The sequence below is a fragment of the Alosa pseudoharengus genome, unplaced genomic scaffold (genome assembly GCF_046254945.1).
Source record: "Alosa pseudoharengus isolate Yale_2024_CS ecotype anadromous, Long Island Sound unplaced genomic scaffold, YU_APseudo_1.1 YU_APseudo_1.1_scf_23, whole genome shotgun sequence".
NCBI lineage: Eukaryota > Metazoa > Chordata > Actinopteri > Clupeiformes > Clupeidae > Alosa > Alosa pseudoharengus.
Genome location: NW_027468685.1, coordinates 13,092,049 through 13,112,970, shown reverse-complemented (window position 1 = coordinate 13,112,970; position 20,922 = coordinate 13,092,049). Strand labels below are relative to the sequence as shown.

The window sequence follows — 20,922 nt, the reverse complement described above, 5'->3', positions numbered from 1 at the left end:
GTAGGTGGTGGAGGTGAGGAGCGGGTGGTCAGGAGTCTGTAGGTGGTGGAGGAGAGGAGCGGGTGGTGCTGGGGTCTGTAGGTGAGGAGCGGGTGGTGCTGGGGTCTGTAGGTGGTGGAGGTGAGGAGCGGGTGGTGCTGGGGTCTGTAGGTGGTGGAGGAGAGGAGCGGGTGGTGCTGGGGTCTGTAGGTGAGGAGCGGGTGGTGCTGGGGTCTGTAGGTGGTGGAGGTGAGGAGCGGGTGGTCAGGAGTCTGTAGGTGAGGAGCGGGTGGTGCTGGGGTCTGTAGGTAAGGAGCAGGTGGTAGGGGAGAGGAGTGGGTGGTGCTGGGGTCTGTAGGTAAGGAGCAGGTGGTAGGGGAGAGGAGTGGGTGGAGCTGGGGTCTGTAGGTGAGTAGGAGAGCGGGTGGTGGAGGTGAGGAGGAGGTCTTATATCTATTGTAGCTACGGTAGAATCAAATCGAACTGCTGACAATGTAAGTCTTTTTTTAATACTGTCCCATTAATATATTCATGGACATCAGCACAGCAAACCATTCACAGTAGTCAAGGGATTTATTTCCTGCAAGAGAATTTTTAACATCACCGCATGGTCAACTGTACAAAGGCATTAATAAAAATGTATACACAGAAATGTACACACATCCTCAAGAGGAAAACAAAAAAATGTACATGGGGCCCAAACTGCAGGAGTTGTTTAAAATGGACTCCAATTAGATCAACTCTGTAGTGCATCCATTATCCAGTTAAGATGGCCTCCTTCCGCGGACTAGCATGAGAATCACTGGTCACCATTTGCATGCTTTTTGTACTGATAAAAGGCAAAAGAAATAAATAAAAAATGAAAGCAGTCTAAGCCATGTCATAAAGGGCAGCCTCTGCCTTATCTGCCATGACCTTGTGAAAGCGTCAGATTTGCCTTTAAGTTAGTATCATAACGACAGCAGTGTTTGTTTTGAGATAACAAAATCTTCATGATGTGAGTGGTGGAGCAGGGGAAAGTACTTGAACAGTAACAGTAAAAGTGATATGGTGGTGGATAGTTGGATTACTTTGTTATGTTTCAGGTTTTTAAAATGGAGGAGGGTCCATTTCACTTGACTCAAACTAATATAAGACATTTTCAGGCAATGTTGGAGGAGTATTGAGTTTGAGCAGAAGTTCATACCTAGAAGTACATATCAGAGTGCCCATGTCTGAGAGGAATGTCTAAGAGTGAAAGGATTATGCTCTCAAATGAATGTGTGTGTGTGTGTGTGTGTGTCTCAACGTCGGTTCGGATGACGACCCATTCCTTGCGAGTGTCCACCTTGTCCACCACTGGTTGTCGACCTCACCTCCTCCATGAAGCTGTGAAGGACAAAAAAAAAAGACACTTATGAAAGCTCTAGCAAAACGGCCAATTTCACCTCCTTTCCCTCTCCATCTGAAACATTCATAACCAGCTCATTTGAATCACATCCATTCCGCTCACATCAATTAAAAATCTTTGCACCCTGCTGACGGCAATTACAGAAACATCCGGCACCGTGTTGTTTGTAAACAAAACATCCACAGCCTACAGAGAGACTCTGAATCCCTAAACAATACAAACCGAGTTCACAAGAGGACTCCGCACTCACTGAACCAAATCAGAAAAAAAAAAATGGCACAGTCATGGCTTTGTAAGTGACACACATACATAACTGTAACAAGCATGGGACACCAAGCCTGGAGGACGGGGCCGTGTTCTGTGGGGCAGTGCCAACGTGAGGGACTCGGGGCATCAGTAAGTGTGCCAGCCGTGAGTATTTAGAGGAGGGGAGCTGATCTGAGGCAGCGGATCCCCCGCAGAGGGCGCGCGGCTGGCAGACGTCAGATTGCCACGTTCAGATTGGATTAGCGGCCCGCTGGCCGCGCAGGCTGCAGACAAAACAATAGGCTCACAGGCACTGCCCACCAAAACCGACATGAGACAGACAGCAGCGTTTCGCAAAGACAACATCCCCGAGCTTAGTGGGAGATGACCGGTGGCAACGCACGGTTTAAGCTATCTGCCCGTCACACAAGGGCGGGAAAATTGTATTCGCAGTCAAAATAAGGGATGCAACGGCCTGTTTTCACGAGACTGTTTTCAGAGCAGTGTCTGTTCTAGCACGGGAGAACAAAGGCAAAATAACAAAAAGTTATTAATTAAATAATGAATTGCACATCAAAGGGGTGTTTTTCCTGACACGTGGGCCTAAAGCTCTACACCAAAATAACAATTCCACTGCCATTCTGTTTGAACTAATCGTAAACAGAACTAATCGTAAACAGAATTTGACAAGGACAACAAAGTGATACAGAGGTCTGCCAGCCAAGATCTCTAAGCCTCAACAGAAGCCCAGTGCAGTAGGCTAGCAGTTGATGCACTGTGCACTCGCTGCTGAAATGATAGCGCTGCTAAGCAACCACGCAGAGTCCCATGACACTGCATGAGGTGGAGGGGCTGCTTATAAAATCTCTCTGCTTGTGTAACTGCAAGTCAGCTTTCCAACCTCCGCCCCACCAATTACCTCACTCAGCCCTGCTCTCTCCCTGGACTAGCCATCTATCTACAGTATATACTGCACGTAATGCACAAATCTCTCTTTTCTCTCTGTCTCACCCTCTCTCTCTCTCATTAATTCATTCATCCATCCATCCAAGCTTTCCTTCTGCCTTTCTCTTCCTCTCTCTGTCCACTGCTGATGAAGAGTTGCGTTAAGTAAGGCTTTAGTATGGTGAGCGAGCTCTTAAGTGGATGTCCGCTGCACCCGCATGCTCGATGGCTCCGAGCTACAGTAGTGACCTGTCATCGCTTCAGAGTGTGCGAGAGGGAAAGAACGAGAGAAAGAGCGATAGAGAATGAAAGAAAAAGGATAGATGATGCCTCCTTTTCAGGAGTTCCTCCCTGTTACGCAACCGTGTAAATGTTCTATTGAACTCTACACCATCATGAAAGAAAAAGAACAGTATGAAAGGAAAGAGGAAGAGAGGGAGATAAAGATGGAGATAGAGGTGACAGGAGAGGAAAGAAGAGAGGGAGGGAGGAAGAGAAAGGATAGAGGAGAGAGAAAAAAACTCAAAGAGAGGATCAGAGACATCTCAAAGAGAGGACCAAGGCGAGTCAATAAAAAAACAGAGGAGCACAGAGGGGTCAGATAGATGAGTAATAACATGACCCCTCCATCACACCCCACCCACCCACAACACTATCACACTAGCACTACGCACTCATGATGCCGGCCCTGGGCACCTGAACATCACTCACTCAACCAACATGCAGTACTCCTCATAGATAGAGAAGCCCACGCCCGATGGTGTTTTATTCCCCCAACGACGTCTTCCAGGCAGCGCTGCCACCGCTGACTTAAAGGAACCTAATCCTAAACCTAACCCCAACCCTAACCTTAACCCATGCCTAACCCTAGTGCCTTCCAGGCAGCGCTGCCTTGAAGACAACGTTGGGGGCATAAAACACCAAGAAACGAAGCGCTCTGCCCTCTGGTCAACCACAGGCAGCAAGACCCAGGTGGACGCTCTGAGAGGAACCCTGACCTGGTGGTGTTGTGGATGGTGGTGCCTCCCAGCACGATGCGGACGCCAGGCATGGTGCGGTTCAGGTTGTAAACGGTCAGGGCCTCCTCGTAAGTGGCTCCACCGATGACGAACACGATGATGTCCTGTGGTCTACAGAGATAGAGGGTCACAGGGTATTTGTATGCATGGGCTTACTGCAGTGCTAACTCGCTGTGTGTGCATCAGAGTGTGTGAGCGTTAAAGTGTACACTGTAAGAGAAAGAGTGTGTGTGTGTGTGAGTGTGTTTGTTACCTGTCCCTGAGAGAGCTGGGCCCCAGGTAAGGGAACTGGCTGTCCTTCAGGCGACCTTTAATCAGCTGGTCCAGAGTGTCATGCAGCAAGGGCTGGTGCTGAGTGTACACATTCTCAACTCCCTATACACATGGGCACAGATGCACACGCACGCACGCAAATTAAAAAAAAAAAACATACAAATATGCATAATCTTAGTCATCTTGTTTCTGTCCAACAAAATGTGTTACTGAGATAGCACAAATCACCACAATGCAGTGATTGAAGGGAGCAAAGTTCAGCAAGAAATGACTTTCCCACTGATTTTAAAACAGGCATGCTACACCAATGAACAAACACAACATACACATATGCCTTTCACAGTTACATACCGAGACACAGATCAGAATCAGACAAACGCCTCCCACACAGACAATCACACATGCTCCCAGACATGCAATCGTCAACCGACTTCCATCAGCATTGTTAACATGAAGCAGGGAGACCATCCATTATTGACAGACAATCCTGTTTAAAATTCCTATCAAGGAGCACCGCCAACTGGAAGTCTACCTTGAGCCCTTTGAAGAACTGCTTAGTGATGGCTACAGCATCTGTGGGGGTGATGAGGTCAGTTCCTCTCACTCGCTTGCCTCCGTACTCCACCATGGACTGAACCATCTGGAACAAATTATTTATAGCTAATGAGCCAGACACATTTATATAAACACACATAACCTTAGCAAAGCATATGGGTTAGGCTTACTAAATATGGGTGTGTACATTATGTGCATGTTATGCAATATGACTGCATAACTCTATGTGCTTGTGTACATCTCTATGTGTCTTTTGTTTGTGTCTTGGTTGCATATGCATACATATTTTTTATGAAAGTCTACAGTAATTTCCTGTGTATAGCCAGCAGGACAGTGTTTTATGCAAGTTAAAAAAACAAAACCATATTAATACCATATTAACTGTATTATTAATGCCATATTAACTGCATTAACCTAGCTGAAGACATTTAGCAAAATCAATGTATAAACCTCGGCTAATAGTTGGGAAGTAACGGTATGTATTTGAACTCTCTGTATCCACACATATGTTTTTACCATGCGTGCCTTTTGTCTGTGACTGTGTGTGGCTTATTTAACACATCTGCGTCCACGCAATGTGCACTCTGTGTGGAGGTGCCTCACCTTGCGGTGTCGCTCCGACACCCCCTTGCGCTGCAGGTCGTCCATCAGCGAGGGCAGGATGCTGTTGCTGTGCTTCTCGTAGCGCAGGGCGTAGAGCATGACCAGCCGCACCGCATCCAGATCGGCCACCCGCGGGTGCTGCAGCAGGCGCCGCACCATCTGCACGCGCAGGACAGAGCAGAGACAGGACAGAGAACAGGACAGAACAGAGACAGGACAGAGAACAGGACAGAGAACAGGACAGAGAACAGGACAGGACAGGACAGGACAGGACAGGACAGACAACAGGACAGGACAGGACAGGACAGGACAGGACAGACAACAGGACAGGACAGGACAGAGAACAGGAGAGAGACAGAATAGAACAGAGAATAGGACAGAAGGAGAGAGAACAGGACAGAACAGAGACAGGACAGAGAACAGGACAGAACAGAGACAGGACAGAGAACAGGACAGGACAGGACAGGACAGACAACAGGACAGGACAGAACAGGACAGGACAGGACAGGACAGGACAGACAACAGGACAGGACAGGACAGAGAACAGGAGAGAGACAGAATAGAACAGAGAATAGGACAGAAGGAGAGAGAACAGGAAAGAGACAGGACAGGACAGAACAGAGAACAAAAGAGAGATCAGGAGGGAGACAGGACAGAACAGAGACGGGACAGAGACAGCGACGCTTTAAATATGCCATCACAGCATGCCATCATTAGGTGATAGCAGTGTTTGGTGTTATATAGCCATTCAAACTGAAAGGCAGTGACACCCATTTCTAAACATTTTAGTCTCGTCAACAAAAAGTAATTAAATCAACTTTTGCAAACACCTGAACACATCATCCCATTTCTGTGTGTCTGTATATTTTTCATAGTTTATACTAGCCTACGCGTTACAAACATATTCATGTACTATATGGTTGGATGGCACCAAATGTTAACTTTCAAAATGCACTTTGCAGCCTTTCAGCTGAGATACACCAGCAGAGATACACCTTAAGGCTGCTATTTTCCTCTGTGTCTGTGAGGTATTTGACCTGCTATTGTTCTGGCTGGTGTGTCTGTGAGGCACCTGAAGGCCTGTGTGTGGGTGTAGGTGTTGCGTTAAAGCCTCACCTGTTGAGCGTTGCTGTGGTCATTCTGGCAGGCCAGCTCCTGCTCCACCTCGGACACCTCCATCAGGCAGCGGTCGCTCACCAGCCGCGACAGCTCCCCCACCACAGTCACATGCTTGGACACGGTGCCCGACATCTTCTTAAACTGAGGGTAGTTCTCTACGAAGGCCTGCAAAACGTGCGGACCCACGCAACATCATTAGTGGAGGGGGAAATGTAAAAAGCATTGAAGCACTGATGATGTCTGTTTGTTCTGTCTCTGAAATACACAGTGTGTCTGTGTGAAGCACAAAATGACAAAGTACTTTCTGAACAGTTCAATGTGATAAATGACTGAGCAAGCCTTTTGAAATTCTTTCATCACTCTCTCTGCAAGTTCTCTAAGAGCACATTTACATCTCTACATAGTAAATTATAGCAAATGTCCCCCAAATCCATAAAAACAGATGAAGCCTGTCAGGACTATAACTACGTTTTCATGCCGGGAATAAACGGTTTTGAATCAGTTTATTGCCCAAATTCCGTTTATGTCAATATTCCGTTTAACCTGTTTACAAGCAAGTAGAATGTCACATTTTGAGCATATTCCTGTTTACATAGAAAATTGTCATTATGCCGAATAGGTCAGCGATGCAGCCTACAAATAGGCATTCAGTATATAAACTCTTTTGATCCCAAATAAATGCAAGGGTTCGAACCGGCAACCCTCCGGTTACAAGTCCGAAGCACTAACCAGTAGGCCACGGCTGCCCCTCCAATTCCCTCTCCAATTCCAATTGCCCCCCCATTCTGTGCAAATTGAGCATGCGCAGGCCTTCTGGGAGCACATTCCGTTTAAGGTGTTTTCATGACCCAATATTCCGTTTAAGTCAGGCATATGCTAGAGTGTGCAAATGGTTTATCAGTAAACCAAATATGGCCTTTTTCTGTTTATTTCAATCAGAATAAGGTATTTACAAGACACACACATATTCGGTTTATTCCCAATAAACTGATTTGAAACCGTTTATTGGCTGCATGAAAACGTGATGCATGTTGTGTTGTGTTGTGCTCTGTCTGACCTTCATGTCGGTGATGGACTCCAGCTTCTGCTGGCCTTTGGGCTTCTTCTTCTGGAAGTCCTCCATCAGGTTCTTTATGTTGGTTCCGATCTCACCAAAGTTCAAGTACAAATTCTGTTCCGCAAAAGTGAATAATGCACCAGACCAGAAATTAACTACTCCGGAATACTCCATACCGGGGCGTCAATAAAACAAAGAGAGTGAAACAGAGAAGACAAGGAACAAACAGAACCTACATTAGCATAGAACTCATCATTTTCCGCCGAGAGCACAACCTCTCGCAGGTCTTTGCTGATGCCTGGTACTCTGGATAGGTCTATGCGGTTGTTGTTCAAGCCCAGAAGCTCATGCACCATGGCCTGATATGTCCACTAGAAAGAGGAATAGACCACAACCTTAGTTATCCAAACAGAGGACTTATATCTGAAATAATAGCTATGCATACAAACATGCACAAAACTAAAATATAAAAAATAACTTCAGCAGTGATAATATTAAAAATACTACAATGGTGGGTTGCAGCTATGGTACTATGGTAATGCAATATGTGCCACTTTACTTCAAGCATCTTTGTGCCTTTTTTTTCCATCGCAATTTTTAGGTCAATGTCACACACTATTCATCATTGTGATTTTAACTTTCACAAATGGTCTTTTGCTCTATTGTAATTTCCCCTATTTGATCCTGTGTCTGATGAAATCTGAGCCTATCCTCTGCAATCTCAGACACATGCATAGAATAGAGGAATGAATGTACAAAGGTTACATTGAAACATTGAACTCTAGCGCCCTCCAGTGGCAACTCACAGCCAATCTCAATGAGAGGACAAAAGGAGCTAATGAGTAAGAGGTGCATCAGTAGGGTGCGCTACTGAATATGTAACTCTGGCTCTGACCTGGTTGAGGAGAGGGGTGATGGCATCATCGCTCCGGTCCAGGATGAGCAGAAGTGGAGGGACTTCTGTCTTTCTGAAGTCAAACAGCTCGTACTCCTTGGTAATAATTTGCTGCGTGAGAGAAAGCCATTTTAAACACAGTCCAAAGACTAATAGATTTTAAATGCACTCCAATAACATCTCAGTGTTTGTGCAGGTGTACGAGTGTCTATTCAAGAAAAGTATAGCCCTGGCTGTGGCGTGACTGGCTGGGGCACCTGCACCATATGCCGGCGACCCGGGTTCAATTCCTGCCCCGTGGTCCTTTCCGGATCCCACCCCTGCTCTCTCTCCCACTCGCTTCCTGTTGTTCTCCACTGTCCTGTCTAATTAAGGGCATAAAAAGCCCAAAAAATATACTTAAAAAAAAAAAAAAAAAAAAAGTATATACATGCACTACTATATCCACCCAGGAAAATCCATGTTTGTGAGCAGATGTGTACGAGTGTGCATAGAAGAGAAGTCAAAGTAGAGTGGATGAATGAATGGTCAGTAAACATGAAATCATTGCACCATTGCTTATGTAATACTCTCCCAACTTAAAAAGGGATAAGGGATGCAGGGTGTGTGTGTGTCTGTCTGCCTGTCTGGCGCCTGCCCGCCCGCCCAACTGTCTGCCTGGTTAGACTTTTTCTAGTAATGCTAGATTGGCACTACTTCCATATAGTGCTGTTTCTATGACACACTCAGTCACGCGCCAGTGACTGTGTGGACTTGGTGATACCTTGACAGACTCCGCAAGCCTCTTGGCCATGTCTGAGGAGAGCTGGTAGCGGATCATGGGGCATTTCTTCAGGGCCAACAACACTGAGGTCAGTCCCTGGGTGGTACGAGTGAGCAGACTAGGCTCCCAGCTGCGACCCTGAACCCCAACACAAAGACAGCAGGAACAGGATGTAGGAGCCTCATGAGTCAGATCACATGTTACAATTACAGCACATCCAGATAATTGCTACTGGAGACAAAAACTAAATTAAATATTGTAAATCGTACATTTGTATTATACGGTACAATTTGATATTTCACAATGCTATGACAGATAAAGGAATGACAAAGCATTCAATGAAATATTCCTTTCTGCAGCCTCACACAGTTGAAAGAAAGTTGGACATTTTCTTTCAAGATCTTCAATCTCAAGTCTAATATTAACAACAGAAGTGTGCATGCATGCACTGACAGCATGAAGGGTTTTGTACCGGTAACTAAGTGTGCTGCCACTCATTCATCAATCCTGTAATCACCAGCAGCAGGATTCCCAATGACAGTTACAAACACTATGGTATGCTCATAACCCTCAACTCACAATAACAATAACATAATAACACTGAATTTGAAAAGTAAAATTTCACATTTTCTCACTCATAAACGTGAAACAATAGCAAGCCATTACATAATCTTTTAATTAAATTCATTCCTGACCATGTTAAGTAAGAGTAGCAGACAATAAGGTCAAGGAAAAGGTCAAGTGTCAAAAACTATGTTTCAGCATAAAAGGATGGCCCCAACTTACTCTGGCTACTCCAGTGAGGTTAAGAGAGAACACGTGTGGGTTCACAGCAATGAAGTCCCCATAAAACTCCTGCAACACAAGAATAGCTCATAATTGTATGCATACAAACTGTAGCAAACAGCAGCCTACATTTTAAGTTGAAAAACCTAATGGATCTCTGGAAAATTATGTTTGTTGACACGTGGTAGCAGGGATTCTGAGGGACACACACACCTGCATCTCTGCCACCACTTCCTGTTCATCGGCCTCCGCAAGTGCTTTCACCTCACTCTTACTGATGACGTTACTGAAGTCTATAGAAACCAAACAGAGCAGCTATGAATACTTTCATACAGACCCTAAAAGGTCAAGTGGTTAGAAACATGCATCATCTACATACTAGGCTACTAAATGAATCATTGTGATCCATGATGAAAATGTACCGTCACAGCATTCACTTATGGTAAACTCCTAACAACATTATGGCACAACAAAGTCAAGAGAGAAAACAAATCAACAGGGTTCTAATAGGTTCTAATGCTGGTGCTTACAGATGAAGTAGACACTGTATTTTGGCCGACGCAGTTCTTGAATCAGATGTTCCACATTCTCCTGCAAGTTGAGAGATTTGTTAAACCATCAACAGGCATTATAATTGTGTTAGGTCTGCAAGAAGCATTTTGCAACTGGCTGAAATAATGAATGCACTACCTTGGTTGGTCGAAGGAAGCAAATTGCCTTGAGGTGCTTCATGCTGTCTCGATTCTGTGAATCAATGCGTTCAAAAAGATAGACCTCCTTCTGCAAGATCTCTGACTGTGTGTACACCACACTGACGATGCTGGTCTAAAGTAGTAGAGACAAAACAAACATTAATGCTAGCCCAGACCTGTCTACAAACACAATACAAGAACTGTTAGACGTGTCACAAATTCACTTATCAGATCATATGCTACTTTGAATCGTCCACAGGCGATCACATAGGGTTATTATACATTAGGCTACTATTACGGATATAATAGAGTTGTAAGGCTGCTGTGTCGGCGACTAAAAAGGTTAACGTTAGCTTGGATGCAAAATTCACAACAAAACAAGAGCAGGACAGGGCAGCTTCAGGACAGGACAGCTCCTTCAGGTTTTATAAAACCAGATTCATATAAGTCATTCAGAAAGTCATATGAATTTGTAAGTGAGCGTTGTATGTTATTACCGTCTCCTTATCCATTAGCAGGACCTTCATGCCTGGCCCGCTGCTCTCAATCATTTTTGAGACATACTGTTTGACAGCGAGGGTGACGTTCATTTTCGAACAAGTAGATTCTGAGCTTTCTTTAAACTTGAAAGACCACCCAAGATCCCACAAGCCAGGAGGGGGTGAATGAGAAGCTTTATATTCAGTCTAATTCTTCAGCGATCCAATGTATTATTGACAAGAATCAGCTGAGGAACAGCTACGTTGGAGTGTTTTCTTTCACTTCCGGGTGAGAGGGAAGGAAATGCTGTCAAAATAAAGGTTCTTGACATCATTGGTTCCATAGATATATATAATATATACGATTGGTCGTCCAGGTCCAGAGTTACGGAAATTCTCTGGTTCGTCTATCCCCTTTCTATGGTGTGTTATCTGATAATAAAAGTCCAGAGCCTCAGTGAGAAAACTATTTAAAATGCTTAACATGACAATCAAGAATTTTTGAACCAAAAGACACATTTACATTTTTTTCAAAACACTACACACAATTAACACAACACTACACTCAATTAGCAGAATCCTTTAGCTGTTGTGCAAAATGAAACAGTTCATTCATACAATTTTTTATCAAAACTCTATTTTGTTGTCATACCACAAACATATCAATCATGATCTGATTATGTTTGAATCAGTTACACACTAATGTCTACTCATGCAAAACACATTTGACAAAACAGGTTTTCCAACGATATACCGGTAGTGTAGGCTATGCTTGATTTTTGTTTCAGAAATATTGTTCAATATTGTTAGGATAATTTAGAGTACAAGAACTGACCAAACACGACACATAAGACGTGTAGGCCTACATTGAGGATTTTTTATGTCCACATTGTGAAGCACACAACAGTTTTTCTTCAACTGTCCACAAAATCTTTGCATATCACACTTTTTTATCTCACTATAATCCATTACCCCATATAATACAATAACCGCATACCAAATCTGCAAACCATACACTAATTCTCAGCCTTTGACTCAGTTTTCAATTTCATAAATTGCTCACCTGTTGCGCAGTGTAGGACTGATTGTTTAGCGTCTTCACACCAGATAGTTATGTATTTCATTGGTTCAGGTGTGTATTGGAAGGTAGTGCCTTGAAATTGCAAAGAGGAGACATTACAGTGCCTATAAAAAAGTTCTCAGCCCCATGCTAAAGTTGACTAAAAAGAGGAATAAAAAAATCATCTTTTGGAAATGGATCTTAATGTCTTAATTAAAAAAATGGGGAAAAATCCATCCAACCCGCTGTATAGCGGAAAAGACAGGCATTTCAGTACTGTAAATGAGAAGTACATTGCAGTCTACAGCCTACAATGTATAATGCCTCACTGTTTCTGTCCATTGTTTATATGAACTTGCACTGTTCAACAACCTGTTTACACTCTGAACTAGCTTATATTGGTTGTCACATCATTTGAAACAACTGTGTGATCAATTTTAAGTAGCTGTGTTTAACATATGACATCTGTGCTCAATTTGTGTTTATCTTTTGCCACTTGAGATGCAAAATGTGTCTTATTGCATGAGAATGTGTTTAGAGTTGTGCACAAGAAATGTGTTCAGGCAACTGAGAATTTGGTTCAAATAATGGAATATCACAGTATATTTAACTCAATTCGCAGAAAGATAGAGAAATTTCTCCATTTAACAGAAACTGATACTATTGTTGGAAATAAATTATTTTACATTCATGTTTCATTAGAACTCCAAAGTCAAATTTTTCGGCAAACTTTGACTATCTTAATTGTCCAACTTCACCTTTCTCGTGACTTATGTTGGATGTGATGAGCAAAGCATGAACACAGTATAATTTTGAACACACAATGATTTTATTCAATAATACAAATTAAAACATTAAGAATAGATTAATGTTCAAGGTTTTTTTTTTTGTGATTTCTAGAGAGCGTTATCTTGCGTCCCTCTGCGCCCCTGGAGGGTACACAAAATCTAAATGCCCTCCTTATCTTCTGAAGAAAGCCTTTCAGTCCCTTCTTCTTGGTGGGCTTGACACTCTCTGACAAAAGAAGTTTAGAAACAGTTTAAATCACTTTTGATACATGTGGAATGCAGTAAAATGATGTGCTATGGATGCCTGCAACTTACCAGATGGCAGTGCTGCTTGATTTTGGTCATCTTTTGAGTCATTTGATGTCACATTCAATGCTGTGTGTTGGGCACACTGCGAACAAAAATGAAATCAGGGCATGGTTAATGTCATAACCACAACCACATACACATAGACCTTTTAGAAAGGTATAGTACCTGATCATTTTTTTCGATGTCTTGAGCCTCATTCTCCATCTCCCAATCTGGAACTTCTGAACACAATTCAGGTCTAGAGCTCTCAGAGAGATTAAACCCAGATGGGGGCTGTACTGCCGGTGAGGCATCTGGAGGCAGGAGCACAGGAGGCGCCTTCGCTGGAGGTGATGCCTCGATCAGGGTAAATCCAGGAGGCGTCTTCACTGGAGGTGATGCCTCGATCAGGGTAAATCCAGGAGGCGTCTTCACTGGAGGTGATGCCTCGATCAGGGTAAATCCAGGAGGCGTCTTCGCTGGAGGTGATGCTTCGATTACAGTAAATCCAGGTGACTTCACTGTAGCTGAGGTGTTAGGAAGAGCAAATCCTGGAGGTGGCCGCACTGCAAGTGTTACGATAGGTGCAGCAAACCCAGGGGGTGGCTTCACTACTACTGAGGCATTAGGAAGAGCAAATCCAGGAGGTGGCCGTACTTCAGATGATGAAACAGTTACAGCAAACCCGGGTGGTGGCTTCACTATCAATGAGGCATCAGGAAGAGTAAACCCTGGAAGTGGCCGGACTGAAGGTGTTACGATAGGTACCACAGGTGATGCAACAGGTAAAGAGAACCCTAGAGGTGGCTGCACTGCACTTGAAGCGTCAGGCAGAGGGAACCCGAGTGGTGGTTTTACTGCAGGTGAAGCAAATCCAGGAGACGACTTCACTGCGACTGAGACATCAGGCAGTGCAAATCCAGGAGGCGGCTTCACTGCAGGTGAGAGATCAGGCAGTGCAAATCCAGGGGGTGACTGCACTGCAGGTGATGTTTTAGGCACAATGAATCCTGGGGGTGGTCTGACTGCTGGTGAGGCGCCAGGGATAGAGAACCCTGGAGGTGGCTTCACTACAGATGAAGGGTCAGGCAGAGCAAACCCAGGAGGTGCATTTGATGTTTCAGGTAGATTAAACCCGGGGGGTGGTCTAACTGAAGGGCATGCATTAGGTTGAGCAAACCCAGGAGGTGGCTTCACTACAGGTGATGCATTAGGTTGAGCAAAACCTGGAGGTGGCTTCACTACCGGTGATGCATTAGGTTGAGCAAACCCAGGAGGTGGCTTCGCTACAGGTGATGCATGAGGTACAGCAAAACCTGGAGGTGGCTTCGCTACAGGTGATGCATGAGGTACAGCAAAACCTGGAGGTGGCTTCACTACAGGTGATGCATTAGGTTGAGCAAACCCAGGAGGTGGCTTCACTACAGGTGATGCATTAGGTTGAGCAAAACCTGGAGGTGGCTTCACTACCGGTGATGCATTAGGTTGAGCAAAACCAGGAGGTGGCTTCGCTACAGGTGATGCATGAGGTACAGCAAAACCTGGAGGTGGCTGCACTAGCAGTGATGCTAGAGGTACAGCAAAACCTGGAGGTGGCTGCACTAGCAGTGATGCTTGAGGTACAGCAAAACCTGGAGGTGACCACACTGCAGTTGAGGGGTCAGCAAGAGCAAACCCAGGAGGAGGCTTCACTACAGGTGATGCATTCAGAAGCAGGAATCCAGGAGGAGGCTTCACTACAGGTGGTGCACCAAGTAGGCTGAATCCAGGAGGAGGCTTCACTACAGGTGATGCACCAAGTAGGCTGAATCCAGGAGGAGGCTTCACTAGAGATGGTGCATCAAGTAGGCTGAATCCAGGAGGCAGCTTCACTGTGGCTGAGGTGTCAGATACAGTAAATCCCGGAGGAGGCTTAACTACAGGTGAAGTGTTAGGAAGAGTGAACACTGGGGGTGGCTTCACTGCAGGTGATGCGTCAGGGATAGAGGAACCTGGAGGTGGCAGCAGTGCACTTGAGGTAGGTGCCTCCTTGTGTTCCTCACATGAGATGTTATACAGTAGTTTCACATAATCCTGCAGAGTTGTTACAATCATGGTACTAATCATACAGCTGTGATGTTTATCTATCACCAACGTGTGTATCTGATCCTGAACATCACACAAAGGGAAGGACTCTATATATTGATTGTAAACCATGTCACCTAGCTGTTCAATTGTATCTGATGACAGTTCTTTGAGGTGGCAGGCAAGAGAATGTGAATCCTGGGATTGGAAAAGAGTCACTTGGGTGAGAAAACGAATCTGGTCCACCAGTTGAAGGCACAGGACCAGGTCTTCCTTATCTGCCAGAGTAACTGGGATAAGGACATGGACCGATCTTGCCACTATACCACATATGACATTTTCAAGGTCTGGGCAAGATGGCAGCTCAACAGGTGGTGTGTCTATTTTCCTGTAACGGCATACCATCTCAAGTTGGACAGACACCAGACGGCCAATGTCTCGGGACACCATTCTGTTCTTATTGGATAATGCCTCCATGAGAAATTTCATGTTGCAATACATGGTCAATAGGTCCTTACAGATGGAGTTGACCATACACACCACTTCATTCATGTTGAAATAACAAGTCACTTTACCTTTCTTCTTGCTGACGTTGACACCAGAGAGGGACAGTCTAATTACCACATGCTCAACCAGTGGCCACTTATGAGCTTCAAATGTAAATTCTCTGCCCTCCTCGGAGTATATCTGCATCAACACAAGTGCCAAGACTGACGTCACTGTCTCCATGTGAATCACCAGCTTCTGAGCAGCAGTAGGTGAAATCTTCCGGTCACTAGCAACCAGGAAAAGTCTCAAGAAGGATGGTGGAGCTGAAGGCCTTTGAAAAGACCTCTGAAAAAGCCTGGCAACTTTCACTGACACAATTTGAATAATGGCAGCCATTACAGTCTCATTGCCGGTGCTCAAGAACTTTTTCATGTCATCCGCAGTGTACGTGGCCTTCACAAGCTTGTGATGAATAGATTGGGTCATCCTAGCAGCAGCCGGGTGGGAGTACTGTGCTTGTAGGCTTGAGATTGGTAAACGTGAGGATAAGTTCCCGAGCACTGCATGGACAACATCCATAGCCAGTTCCGTAAGTTTCATGGAGGACCCATTGCAAGGAGTGCCGCTGGAGTCGGTCTTCATCATGAAGAACAGTCGGGTGACAACGTCTGCCACTACCTCCGACCGGGTGTGCAGACAGGAGCACTGGTAGTATTTTATCTCCACCTCAAGGTCACACAGGATCCTCTTGAGAAGGGGCATCTTGAGGTCATCTGGGGTCTTCTGAATGCCAACCCACTCTCTGTTGGCAAAAAGAGATTGTAGAAATAACTTTTTCCAACATAAAAATGACCACCTTCTGTTAATAATGATACAATATTGAATGATAATAATAATATAATAATACAGTTGTGTGGGGGATGTGCCTGCCTCTCTTCCAGAGGAGCTGGAGTCTTTCCATGCCTGCTTTGAGTTTCAAAGCGGCTACATTATTTTCAATGTGTACACAGTAATACCACTAGACACTTTAGTTAATATGTTCTTTTACATGCACCTCAGACAGAAAATAACCATTTAATTAAATACTATTTTTATATTCTTTTCAAACTTCAGTTGGCTCTGAGACTAAGAATTTCATCACCAGTAATACTTTTTAAGTATATGGCAATACACTGAAACTTAACTTAAGTACACTCAAGGTGCTGTATTTTCAGCCAATAGGCTAGTTAATCACTGACTGTGACTCACAGATCAGAAGGAGCTGAGGGGATACGTTGGTCACAGTCCTGCAGCTCATCACCCTCACGAGAGACGCTCACCAGATGTCTGACTAACAGCTCTCTCCTGACCTCCTGTTCAATGTCCTGCATCCTGAGATGAGCATTCACCTGCCAGGTCTAAAATTTCACAAATACAATAAGATATTATCAGCTAGAAAAGGACTACATAACCTGAATGTGTACTTCAATTTAGGAGTAGCCTTATAGATAACAGTTCTACTAATTCTACTAATTCTACTAATAATAATAGAGAAATGAAATCACTGAACATTGAACTAACTAAACTGACTTACCAGCCAGGTTTTGTCATCACTTGATTCCTTTAATTCAGGGAACCTAAACAATAATCAGAGATGTGTATAATGTTCTTTGCTTATCTTTCATTGAGATTGCTTCTTTACAGTTTAAGCACTAGACCTCTAAGATTAGCCTACTAACCAATCCGTGAACATCTTCCTCTCATGGCAGTAAAACCATTCAATGACATCCTCTACTGTCAGGTAGGAATTAACTGAGCCCTGCTCCTGCAGTTTCAAGAACAGTCTCAGAAGTTCCTTCTATGAGAGACAAGTAAAACATGGGTAGACATAGCCAACGTATTCTGATGTCCTTGTATTTTTCTGAGTAACAGAAACTTCGGACTGACCGAAACGTCAGTGAAGTAAGCAGTGTTGCGCTTTTCATTTTTCTGTTAGCCTACTTTGAAGTTATTCTTGCGAAATAGCTGCACCTGCATTATAATCAAGGTGTGCAGGCTCCCCACTACCTAGGCCTACTTGTATTTTTCTTCAACAGAGAAACCTTACTTTTTCGTTGAATGTCACCCTGTCCAGACAGAAGGCAGACTTCTTCATGAAGCACAAACAGTGTGGCAGACACTAACATAAGAGAAAAAGTAGCCTATAAGCTATTCAGACAATTTTAGCTTAGTTTATTTCCCCACAAACGTTATTGTTATAGCTTATTATGTTCCATAGCTTAACTGTGATCCAGCTACACACTTGTTCACAACACCACTTAGGGATACAACAATAACTGTTATAGACTAGGCTACACTGCAGTTTTGGAAATTCGTTTTTAAGCGCCATTTGCGTTTAAACCTGACATAAAGAGACCACGGAATTGACAGGTAGGTTAAGAGCCATATTATGTCAATTTTAAATACCTCCGGTCTGTCCTGCATATTGTGCGGCCTTTTTTCTGACCAGACAAATGTCCTGATTCAAAGTGAGAAGACTGGTGTCGAAAAAGTTGCTTAGAGGAAAGATCTGTGTTGCTGCTCGTCGAAACTGCTGTCAAAAGTGATGTTTTCTGCAACATTGTAGCTTAAAGATTCCAAACATCAAACATTCCATTACCATAGAAACAAAGAGAACAATTGGACACAGTGCGTTTTTTGAACAGTTTGACGCAAAGATTCTAGAATCTTTGGTTTGTACGCCACAGAGCCATATAGATAGAAGGCTCTGGTACGCCAGTTACCAAAGATTCTAGAGCGGAGCGTAGCGCTTTATAATATAGCACATTACCATATAGGGCCTACACAAGTGTAAGCTGGTGGTTTACTACATTTTTTTGCTTTTCTATGGTGGGGGTGTAATGTCTTCTTGACATCTAAAAATAAAGTTCTAACTAGACTTCTGAACACCTTGTCGTTTATTTCACGTTCACGTAGCCTATTTCATCTCCCATGTCATGGGGGTGAATTCGTAGGCCTACATGTCAACTCAAAAGCACCAGCGCCATCTATAGGAAACTGTATTCATTATTTCCCCCCCTCAAATGTATCAGAAGAAACTTTAGTTCACCAACTCATTAACCATAAATCAATTATCTTACCAACCAATTCTCTTAGTGCCGTTGTCGTCACTTAGGCTACGCATGTAACACCTTGGACGTTTTTAACTTCTGCATATTTCTCACACTCTTAATATTCCTTTAACTATTTTTATATAAAGAATTTTCTTTTCCACTAAACCTGTAAATTGTTCAGTATGCTATTTAGTCAACACGATTTAAATGGCTACAGAAAAGTCTGCAACAGTTAACGTGGCGTGTCGGTGAACAGTGACCAATCATCACCAAATTTCTCATGACCGTCTTGTAAACACTGAAGCCTGTCAAACAAACTAAACAGAAATCAAACGGTTATAGAAGTTATCTCACATTAACATTTTCTTCTTTGTTGGAGACTATGAAAAGGCTTAACGTGTTTTAATCATTAAATCAGTTATTAATTACATTAAATAAATAAATTAATTATTTTTTCATGAAATTAATTAAATGAATGATTAACTTAATGTACCTAAACAACGATCAATGATCACAAAATAATAACAATGTTGCAACCTTTTGACTTCATATTCAAACAGGTGACAAATGTTAGTAGGCCTAATTTCGGCATTTTCTCATGTAATATTATTAGGCTATGTGATTTGCAAAATATACCAATTTCTGTTATTTGACTACATTTCCCATGACGTCTACAGTTCATTTCAATCGTGCTTACAACGATGTCGCTGAAATTTGTAGTTCACTGAAGCACAAGTTCAAGTTTATTGTCATGTAGGCTATACTCATAAAATGATTTATCAGTAATTACATTTATTGTGCTCAAGAGAGAACACAATATTAATGAAAATTAAATTAAATTAAATTGTAGGCCTAGTAGGCCTAGTAATAAATGTGCACACGAGCCTGGGAAACTTTACATGAATTGACCAATCACAGGACATCTCGTTTCGATAACCTATGCATGGCATTTCAATCAGTCGTGCATGCAATCATTGCTTCTTGACAGTCATACAGCGAACACTGTGTTCAGAAAACTATCAGCGTTCGACATTCTGAGCTGAAAAAAGGTTTGTTTTGCATTTGTTTATTCTAGCTTTACGTGATACAGTCATATTCTATGCTATGCATTATGTTGTTTCAACTGTGTAATTGTTGCTAGTGAGGATACAACGCATGGCAGGCTAGCTACTGTAAATTAACGTGGTTGCTGATGTAATACACTAAATTGTGCAAAAATGCACAGATCAAGTTGTAGTTAGTGATGTTTTATTAATTTAAACAATACTGCTTCCTAAGACAAAATGCACAAGTAGCCAACATCTAATTTTTTCCATGCATTTGATCAAGTTTCGATAGGCTTGCTGTGTCAGACGGCAACACGTGTACTGCACTAGCCTACTGAGCTAACGTTATTTGACAGACACATTATACCAATGGCAGGAAAATGCCACAGTAACACATCATTTATCTGCAAAGGCTGTTGTCTCATGTAATTGTTTTTCTCAGAATGTTTTCCAACAAATATGTCGATGCACTACATTAAATATCCAACTTCTCATGACAGAAAATGTGTGGAGAGCATTACTTGGTCAAAAGCTGGTCAAGGTCTCAATTCACAGGGTAGGCCTACATGCACTGTGCCATTTCCCCCGAGCCATCTCCTGGGATGAAGGTGTAAATCAGTGTTTCCCAAAGTATGGACCGATGCATTATGTAATGTAAATCATTGGAACTAATTTTTTCTCTAATTTTACAATCTAACTATCTATTACAACTATTGTTATGACCGATCTATTACAACTATTGTTATGACCAGAACTAATGCTATCTTGAACTATTAATCTTGCTATGAATTGTCTGTTTTTTTATCTTGTTGTTTACTTTGCAGGTATTTGTGCTCGATTTTCCCCCACGCCTATTTGTGGACACTGATTATCAGGCCTTAATGCGGCAGGAGTTCCACCGCGTAGCTGTTCGCCTTGGGGTGCACTACCTCTCCATTGCTGAGTACTTACCTCCTCACAACAGTCAGCTTTGGTGCAGGGATGGCATCCACTTGAGTGATGATTATGGCATGCCACACGCTTTGTGGACCTGCTGTGGTGCGCATCATATCTTCGCCTCTACTCTGTCCCTGTACCGTTCACCAGTCCTGAACCAGCCCCGCGAATGTCCACGGTTCGTGTGACTCCCAAGGGTGTTGTCTCAGGGACTTCACGGACCCTGAGGCATTGTGATCCGTCTGCCTGGTCAGTGGTAAGTGAATCTTCCTAACATTGACTCATAGGAGTTTTGGAAGCATCACTAAGTGTTAAATGTACACGAAGGTTGGCTTACATGTGACAATCCCTTCAACCC

The 20,922-nt window shown here is 43.4% G+C and overlaps 1 protein-coding gene across 1 annotated transcript; it reads right to left on the bottom strand.

Moving 5' to 3' along the window:
- Positions 1–533: 533 nt before the first annotated feature.
- On the bottom strand, positions 534–11,072 carry vps45 (vacuolar protein sorting 45 homolog). Its single transcript, XM_076301621.1, has 15 exons — positions 10,820–11,072; positions 10,321–10,455; positions 10,161–10,221; positions 9,844–9,923; positions 9,631–9,699; positions 8,845–8,982; positions 8,082–8,192; positions 7,423–7,557; positions 7,187–7,300; positions 6,127–6,294; positions 5,011–5,169; positions 4,385–4,492; positions 3,833–3,954; positions 3,559–3,690; positions 534–1,347 (listed from the first exon to the last, which is right to left on the bottom strand). Exons 1-15 carry the CDS (start codon positions 10,910–10,912, stop codon positions 1,263–1,265), a joined length of 1,710 nt encoding a protein of 569 aa, XP_076157736.1. The 5' UTR covers positions 10,913–11,072; the 3' UTR covers positions 534–1,262.
- Between the last annotated feature and the right edge of the window lie 9,850 nt (positions 11,073–20,922).